Source organism: Trichechus manatus, unplaced genomic scaffold (genome assembly GCF_000243295.1).
Source record: "Trichechus manatus latirostris isolate Lorelei unplaced genomic scaffold, TriManLat1.0 scaffold00208, whole genome shotgun sequence".
Taxonomy (NCBI): domain Eukaryota; kingdom Metazoa; phylum Chordata; class Mammalia; order Sirenia; family Trichechidae; genus Trichechus; species Trichechus manatus.
Genome location: NW_004444144.1, coordinates 1,005,433 through 1,015,135, shown reverse-complemented (window position 1 = coordinate 1,015,135; position 9,703 = coordinate 1,005,433). Strand labels below are relative to the sequence as shown.

At 40.6% G+C, this 9,703-nt stretch overlaps 1 protein-coding gene across 2 annotated transcripts in view; it reads right to left on the bottom strand.

The window, feature by feature from the left end:
- Nucleotides 1-9,703, bottom strand: part of IMMT (inner membrane mitochondrial protein) — a 56,936-nt gene that overhangs the window by 27,486 nt on the left and 19,747 nt on the right. For both annotated transcript variants that reach the window (XM_023742335.1, XM_023742336.1), the window contains exons 2-3: nt 3,386-3,459; nt 2,063-2,252 (exon numbers count right to left, since the gene is read on the bottom strand). In XM_023742335.1, coding sequence (XP_023598103.1) covers nt 2,063-2,252; nt 3,386-3,459 — 264 coding nt within the window. The remainder of the gene's footprint in view (nt 1-2,062; nt 2,253-3,385; nt 3,460-9,703) is intronic.

The following is a 9,703-nucleotide window of genomic DNA, read 5'->3' as shown; positions in this document are numbered from 1 at the left end:
AGCATGTGTGTTACTGTTACATGAGAAACTATCTGTTCTGTAAGCCTTCACCTGAAGTACAATAAAATATTAAAAAAAAAAAAAAAAAAATTTTGATCTACATCCTTCTCCAGCTCTGTCCAGAACCCTCTGTTGTGATTCTGGTCAGAGCAGTCAGTGGTGGTAGCTGGGCACCATCTAGCTGTACTAGACTCAGTCTGCATGGTGCTATTTTTAATACAAAAAAGCAAGTCAAGAAGAGCGTTAGTTTTTAGGTGGGACAGTATGGACATGCTGAGTTATCCAAAGTGGAAATATTCAGCAGGCTGGCAAAAGCGGAATCAGGAAAGGCCACGGTTATCAGGGGAGATAAAGGACTCATCTACAAAGAACAGCACCAGAAGCTGTGGCCAGCAGCAGAGAACCCTGCTCTGAACCTACTGGCTTGACTCTGTGGCCTAGAACTGCTACCAGCTATTTCTCCTGGGTGACATAGGTTAAAGCAGACCCAGGATTTTTAGAATAAACCCACAGGATTCTGCTCCTTAACTACTGCAGCTGCAAAACTATCCCCCTCACAATGATGACATGTTGTGGGGTTGTCAACCATTGTCACAGGGCAATATGTGTGCTGACTGTTTAATGAGAAACTATTTTGTTCTGTAAACCTTCATCTAAACGACAAAAGAAAAAAAAGAATTATCTACGTGAGATCAAACTGACAACAGCAACTCAAAAGGTTTGATGGCAAGCCTAGGGGACAAGTGAGTTGAAGACAATGGTGACGGAATAATTTGGAAAACGACAGTGAGAATAGCAGCACAACTGGAAGAATGTAATCGATGTCACCGAATTGTACATGTAGTGATTTTTGAAACAGTTATCTTTGGCTATGTGTATTTTCACCAAAAAAAAAAAAAGGTCCTCCAAGGTCGACAAGGGAGACTGTTGACATGTCATGGGGTTGTTAACCAATGTCATAAAACAATATGTGTACTGACTGTTTAATGAGAAACTGTTCTGTAAACCTTTACCTGAAGTACAATAAAAAAAAAAATTAAAAAAAAAAAAAAAACTATCTCCCTCACCCAGCAGAGACTTCTATATTAAGGTTCTTAACCCAAGAACCACCAAGAAACCATGCTAGATACTGGAGAACAGAAGCTCACCCAATGTTTAAGAAAGAACTCATCCGCCATGTCCAGCATAAAGAAATACCCAATACCAACTCAGCCAGAAATTAATGCTCTCTTTTATAAAATTTTTTTTTTCTTTTCAGGTAGCTGTGTCTGAATGAAAGAAGCACTGGTGACACAATGGTTAAAGCACTCAGCTGCTAACCAAAAGGTCAGCAGTTTGAACCCACCAGCCCCTCCGTGGGAGAAACATGTGACCGTGTGCTTCCATAAAGATTTGCAGCTTTGGAAACACTATGGGGCAGTTCCACTTTGTCCTACAGGGTGACTGTGAGTTGGAATCGACCTGAAAGCAGTGGATTTGGTTTGGTTTTGGGTGTTTGGATAAAGAAATATTTAAGATTAGTTTTAAAAAAAATTATTTTAAGCCTGGTTGGGTAAAAAGGTGCAACTCTGAAGAACATGCACAAAGCTGGCTTACTGGAAGGTACTCCTGTCAACCAATCAGTACAGAGCTGAAAACTCTGGCACTCTGCTGTGCAGTCTAACAGGAGCCACTGTTAACTCTCACATGTGGACTCTCTCTCATGACCAGTCTACATTCACGTTTTTAGTGTTCTAACAGCAGCAAAGGCGTGGGCTGACACACAGGCCCCTCAGGCCACAGCAGCCAGGGCCACCTCTGCCTGAGCCGTCTCCACCACTGGCCCTCGTGTGCTGCACAGTTCTTTCCTATGTGGCACATACTAGATAAGAGCACTTCTGGGACTCCAAAGGGACAAAACTTCACCTGCACAAATTAATATAAGTTCAATTTAAAGAGCACTTACAAACATACATCTGACAAGTTGTACTGAATTGTACATACAAAATATTTTCAAGATGAAAAAAACCTGCTTTTAAAATTATTTCACAGAATAAATTGAAATATCGTTGAAAACTCTTACCTGCTTCTTTGGCAATGGAACACTATAAGGTGCAGAACCAAGAACCATCTCAAAGAGCTTGTCTGAGTAAGGTATTGTTTTCTCTACACTTTCCCGGAAATGGGAGTCCAATTTGGCATACAGGATAGTGCCACCAACACCTCCACCAACAAACAGAAGGCCAGCTCCAACAATTTTGCCAGCAGTCAATCTAAGTGAAAGAAACAGGAAACACATTTACATTTCTTGCCTCTCGTCTAGCTATTTCCCCAGGCCAATGTAAGAGGCTCAAAGACCTCTAACGCTACTTCCCTACCGCTGGTTCAGATGCAGCAGCCAATTTTATTACCACAGCTACACATCATCCTTCCCTGATTCAACAAGTCTGCAAAAGAAAATACAAAACACAAAAACCCACTGCCGTCGAGTCGATTCCAACTCACAGCATCCTTATAGGACAGAGCAGAACTGCCCCACAGGGTTTCCAAGGAGCTCCTGGTGGATTCTAACTGCCGACCTTTTGGTTAGCAGTTAAACTCTTAACCACTACGCCACCAGGGTTTCCACAATAGAAAATAGTATTTACTAATAACCCATTGCCAGAGTTAATTTCAACTCATAGCTATACTACAGGACAGGGTAGAACTGCCCTCATAGAGAGTTTGCAAGGCTGTAATCTTTACAGAAGCGGACTGCCACATCTTTCTCCTGCGGAGCAGGTGGTGGGTTTGAACTGCCAACCTTTGGGTTAGCAGCCGAGCACTTAAACACTGAGCCACCAGGGCTCCTTATCTTTTAATAACTACAGTTTTTAAAAAATAGTAATATCTAGACTAGAAATAATAAAGCAATCTATCCTTTAATACTTAAAACTCAGATGTTCACGATCATGAGATTTCCTCTGAACCCAAAAAGAACTATCACTAACTTTCAAAGTGCCTCTCCCTTAATTAAACATTTCTGAAAATATAATATACCCTTTACAAAAACAAGATAATACAAATATCAAATAAAATTTTAAAATATTTTTAAGTCATGACTTGCTGAGTTCTAAATACAAATCTATTTGGGGTAGAATGCATGACAGCACAGGAGGGGGTCTGCTGTGGATGCCATTCCACTACCAAAGAACCAAGAGGATCATCACACTACATTTTCACCCACATACAAATAAGGCTCCAGAGGGCACCCCAAAGATATTACAGCAAAGCTCCACTGCAGGTACCCTTTCTAAAAAAATTGGGTTTTATGCAGCTATTCCCATATTCAAGGAAAATACACACACACAACAGCCCTTAGCAGCACATAGTTTAAGTCTAGTTACAGGGAGACATAACTACATACCCAGAACTGCCTGAAGTAGAGTATCTACGGCATGGTCGCAATGGACGAAGGACAAACTTCCCACAGAGACAACTCTAAAGAAGAAGGAAAAAACATTACTACCAATACAGTTAAAAGAACCTGGGAAGATTTTAGAGTTGGTAACTCAGAAATAATACTTTTATTACAAATGTTTTCATTACACAAAAAATTATTTTACTTTCAGAAATCAGTTTTTACCATGAAACATATTTGTGGACCCTTAAAAACACAGATATTTCCTGCAGCCTAAGGTTTATATAAAATTAGTTTTAAGAATTTAAGAAAAAAGATTATTGGACTATGATCAATTAGCACTTTTAAGTGTTACGTATGCTGTTTCTTGAACATAATTGGGATTTGCCATATGATTTCTTCATTGACAAGTAAAAATGAAACAGTAGTATAAAATTATTTATTTTTACTCTGTCAAGTTAATATGGACATCTGGAGTCCAGCTAAAAGCACTGCATTATAGGATACTTCCAAATCCACTTGGGGGAGATCCAACCATGGCTGAATTTCCAGAATACCAAGTTTTCCATCTCTATACTAATTATGTAACGAGTCAATTCCTAAAGGTTATTCATCTAAATCCAAAACTTCATTTTTTATTTTTGCTAGTTCATTAGACTAAAAGCAACACATTTTTCAAGATAAATTGTTTAACTAATGCTGGAAATGCCAAACTATACTTATCTCCATATAACTAATTGGTCTATTATCAACAGAAGCATATGAGCAGGTCAATTCTTTATTTCTTTTTACTGGGGAAAATATATATAACAAAATACGTCATTTCAACCACTGTTATGTGTACAGTTCGGTGACATTAATTACATTCACCATGTTATTGTTTTTTATAATTGTTGTAGTTTAAGTGAAAGTTTACAATTCAAGTTAGTGTCTCATACAAAAATTTATACATACATTGTTATGTGACCCTAATTGCTCACCCTATACTGTGACAGCACATTCCTCCTTTCCGCCCCTGATTTCCCATATCCATTCAACCAGCTCCTAACCCTCTCTGCCTTCTCATCTCACCTCCGGACAGAAGCTACCCATTTACTCTCATGTATCAACTTGCGCTAAGAAGCACACCCTTCTCGAGTATCATTTTATGTCCCACAGTCCAGTTCAATCTTTGTCTGAAGAGTTGGCCTCAGGAACTGTTTTAGTTCTGGGTTGACAGAGAGTCTGGGGGCCATGCTTTCTGGGGTTCCTCCAGTCTCAGTCAGACCATTAAGTCTAGAATTTGAGTTCTGCACCCCACTTTTCTCCTGCTCCATCAAGCACTCTCTGTTGTGTTCCCTGTCAGGACATTCAATGGTGGTAGCCGAGCACCATCTAGTTCTTCTGGTCTCAGGCTGGTTTATGTGGCCCCTTCTGTCTCTTGGGCTAATACTTTCCTTGTGTCTTTGGTGTTCTTCATTCTCCTCTACTCCAGGTGGGCTGGGACCAACTGATGCATCTTAGATGGCCGCTCAGTAGCTTTTAAGACCCCAGCCGCCACTCACCAAAGTAGGATGCAGAACATTTTCTTAATAAACCGTTATGCCAACTGACCTAGATGTCCCCTGAAAGCATGGTCCCCAGACCTCTGCCCCTGCTACTCCGTCCCTCAAAGTGTTTGACTGTATTCAGAAAACTTCTTAGCTTTGGTTTAGTCCAGTTGTGCTGACTTGCCCTGTAGTGTACATTCACCAGGTTATTAAACCATCACCATTATCATTTCTAAATGTCTTCATCACCCTTAACAGAAACTCAGTGCCCCTTGAACAACACCGCCTGCCTTTCCTCCCACCCCTGGAACCCTGGCGGCATAGTGGTTAAGAGCTATGGCTGTTAACCAAAGGGTCAGCAGTTCGAATCTACCAGCTGCTCCTTGGAAAGCCTATGGGGCAGTTCTGCTCTGTCCTATAGGGTCGTTATAAGTCAGAACTGACTCGATGGCAATGGGTTTTCTTCCTGCCCCTAGTAATCATGAATAAACTTTTGTCTCTATTTACCTATTGTAGATATTCCATATAAGTGGGATCATATAGTATTTGTACTTTTGTGTCTGATTTCACTGAGCATAATGGTTTCAAGTTCATCCATATTGTAGCACGTATCAGAATTTCATTTTTCTTTATGGCTGAGTAATATTCCATTGTGTGTGTGTGTGTCATATTTTGTTTATCTGTTCATCTGCTGATGGATACCTGGGTTGTTTCCACCTTTTGGCGACTGTAAATAATGCTGCAATGAACATCAGTATACCAGTATCTGCTGAAGTCCCTTCTTTCAAGTCTTTTGGGTATACACAGAGGAGTGGAACTGCTGGGTCATATGGTAATTCTATGCTTAACTTTTTGAGGAACTACCAAACTGTTTTCCACAGTGGCTGCACCATTTTATAATCCCATCAGTAATGGATGAGGGTTCCAATTTCTCCATACCCTCACCAACATTTGTTGTTTTTCATTCTTCTGATAATAGCCATCCTAGTGGGGATGAAGTGGTATCTCACTGTGGTTTGAAATGCATTTCCCCAATGACTAATGACATTGAGAATCTTTTCATGTGCTTATTGGCCATTTGTATATTCAAGTTCATTGCTCATTTTTTGATTGGGTTGTTTGTCTTTTTCTTGTTGAGCTGTAGGAGTAATTTATATATTCTGGATATTAAACCCTTTTCAATACATGGTTCTCAAATATTCTCTCCCATCATGTAGGTTGTCTCCTTACTTTGTTGATGAAGTCCTTTGATGCACAAAAGTTTTTAAATTTGACAAGGTCCAAGTTATTTAGTTTGTCTTTTCTTATGCATGCTTTTGATGTCATAACTTCATTTAGAAAATAATATTGGAATCATTATTCCCTGTCCTTGAGCATAGAGAATGTGACTCAGCTGGAGCTGGGCTCACAAGGACTCCCAAGGACACATCAACTGGGCTCTGAAGTATAAAGACTATAGCTAGGATAATCCTGGAAAATATCTTTTAGGGAACTTTTACATAAGCCAATCAAACAGAACACATAAGAGTTTCCACTCGTATCTTTTTAGTGAATAGAAAATTTGTTGGACCAATAGAGATCCTCCTGACTTTTGTTACTTAAACCTGTACCAAAGACTGTTAAGAAAGACAATTCAAAACGTAGGACCACAGTTTCTAGCCAATCTATGAAAAGGTGAAGCTTTCAATGGTTTTGCCCATTTGTAAAGTTAAAATATACTGATGACTCCCAGACATGGCTGTGGCAGCATACTTGTCCATTTTCCCACTTTTGTTTACTCTGTAATATTTTTTGGATTTGGGCAGACATGACTCTAGCAGCATGCTTGTCTGTTTTCCCACTTTTGTCTATTCTGTAATATTTCCCTGGACTTGGGCAGACATTAGCTCTAGCAGCATGGTTGTCCACTTCCCACTTTTGCCTTTTTGAATATACGCCAAATAAAACTTTCTTTCGCTTTACTAAACTTTGTGATGTCTTCACCCTTCAACAATCTAAAAATCCATTGTTGAAAACTAGGTCTCGAAGCAGTATCTCTAAGTTTTGTTCTAAGAGTTTTGTGGTTTTAGTTCTTGCATTTAAGTTGTTGATCAACTTTGAGATAATTTTCATTCATTGTGTGAGGTATGGATCCAGCTTCATTCTTTTGCATGTGATTTTGTGATTCATTCAACGTTTCCTTAAAATCTGTGAATTACTCAAACAAACAAGCATTTAAATATTATTTGGGGGATGTTCTGATAAACTAGCTTAAAACCATTCACATCTATTAATATGAAATTTCAAACTTACAGCATCCATAAATGAAATTTTTCCTTTCAATAATCAGAAAATCAAACTGCAACAAGGAAGGAAAAAAAAAGCTCTCTCTAGGCTCCTTGCTGAAATTGCATCTGAAGAATATAAAGGGAGAGGCAGGGCCAAGATGGCAAAGTAATCAGATGCTTCCTGTGGTCCCTCTTACAACAAAGACCCAAAAAAGAAGTGACTCAATTATGTATGACAATCTAGGAGCCCTGAACATCAAAGGCAAAGTTGAGGAATTGGACTGAGTGGTGGGGGAAGGGATAGACAGTTTGGAAGCAGCGAGGAGTTGTCAGATCTGACCCAGTGGGAGCCAGCGCCCTTCAGACCGAACTGGTTCGTGTTCATGGTGAGGCAAGCAGTAGCACTCGGGAGGCATTTTCCACATCGGGAGAGACCCAGTGGCAGAGAGTCTACTCAGGCATCCAGAACCAGTGAAAAGCAGCGCTCAATCAGCAAAAGATAAGTGCTTGCGTCTGACCTACTGCATAGATCAAAAAACACCCTCTTTGGGAAAAACTTCTCTTCCATTTACCTGCCCCCTCCCCGCTCTGCACCGGGTCCCAGGCTAACTTCAGCAATTGCCAAGTCCCCTGGGCCAGAAGTAGGACCCGTCACGCGCCCTAAGCCATTCTCCCGGCCTTGGAGAGGGAACAAATTAACAAACAGGGAAAAAATTATCTGTCGGCTTCGCTAAGCCAGGAACTCAGGGGAGGCACAGCTCCTTTGCCTAGGAACAGGCATACGGGGTCCACGGACTCTGAATGACTTTCATCCCTGCATAGACCTGTGTGGGCCCATATCAACAGCAGAGGGCCTGGCTACCACAGTACAACAGGGTATATACCTAAAGTCTAACTTCAATTGTTTCAGCTATATGATGAAGTGGCAGGTTCGTGACATTAGACACTGCTCTGCCCATTAAGCAGGGTCCTCACTACCCACATCAGTGGCCTGAGGACTAGTGGCTCCACCCACACCACCTAGCCAACCATGACAGCAGTCCAAGAAAAAGTGGTGCCCCTCAGTCCTTGCAGCCAAAAGCAATGGGTGCTCATGGTCCAGCTGCAAAACCCACTCCTCTATGTGCTCCAGGGAACAGGGACGTGCTTTTCTCTCACTCACTCAGGCAGACTCAGCCCACTGCCTTACTCAGCATGTGACCCCCTACTGTAGCCAGATACTTGTGCCCACACCAATCATCCCTGCCTGTCTAAGACTGTAAGCGAGAGCCTGCACCACACACTTGGTGACCGACTACCTAGACACCTGAGCTGAATCCATACAAGAAAAGTAAACAGACTCCTGGGCTCACAAACCTAGCAACAGATCTAACCACCCGGTGACAGGACGTTAAGAGCTTCAAAGATGCCAATAATCAAACCAGCTCACACTAGGAGCCTATTTGGGAATATCAAAACAAAACAAGAAGCTAGGAGACAGTAAGCAAACATAAAATAAATAAATAACTTACTGATGGTTTGGAGACAACAGTCATTATTAAATCACATAAAGAGGCAAATATTACGGCTTCAGCAAGCTCCCAAAATAAAGACTCAAAAAATTTTCCAGAGGAGGAGAATTTCTTACAATTACCAGAGGTATAATACAACAGATTAATATACAGAACGCTTCAAGAGATCAAGCAAACAGCAGAACAAGCCAAGGAACACACAGACAAAGCAACAGAGGATCTTAAGAAGGTTATTCAAGAGCATATGACAAATTTAATAGGCTGCAAGAATCCAAAGAAAGACAGCAATCAGAAATTCAGAAGATTAACAATAAAATTTCAAATTAGACAACTGGACAGAAAGTCACAGGAGCAGAAATGAGGCACTAGAAGTCTGAATTAGTGAGAATGAAGATAAAGAACTTGACACGAATTTATCTGAGGAAAAATCAGATAAAAGAATTTAAAAAAATGAAGAAACCCTAAGAATTATGTGGGAATCTATCAAGAGGAATAACCTATGAGTGACTGGAGTACCACAACAGGGAGGGATAAGAGAAAATACAGAGAGAACTGCTGCAGATTTGTTCACAGAAAATGTCCCTGATATCGTGAAAAATGAGAAGATATCTATCCAAAATGCTCATCAAACCTCACGTAAGCTAGATGCCAAAAGAAAGTCACCAAGACATATTATAATCAAACTTACCAAAACCAAAGATAAAGAGAGAATTTTAAAAACTGCTAGGGATAAACAAAAAGTCATCTACAAACGAGAATCAGTAAGACTAAGCTCAGACTACACAGCAGAAACCATGCAGGCAAGACGGCAATGAGATGACATATATAAAGCCTTGAAGGAAAAGAAAATTGCCAGCCAAGAATTATATATCCAGCAAAACTGCCTCTCAAGACAGTACACAATACAGGGGAAACTAGCACAACTTGTACAAGGAAAGGTCATGGAAGCCCCGTAGACACATCCAAACTCCCTGAGGGACTGAACTGCTGGGCAGAGGGCTCTGGGGACCATGGTCT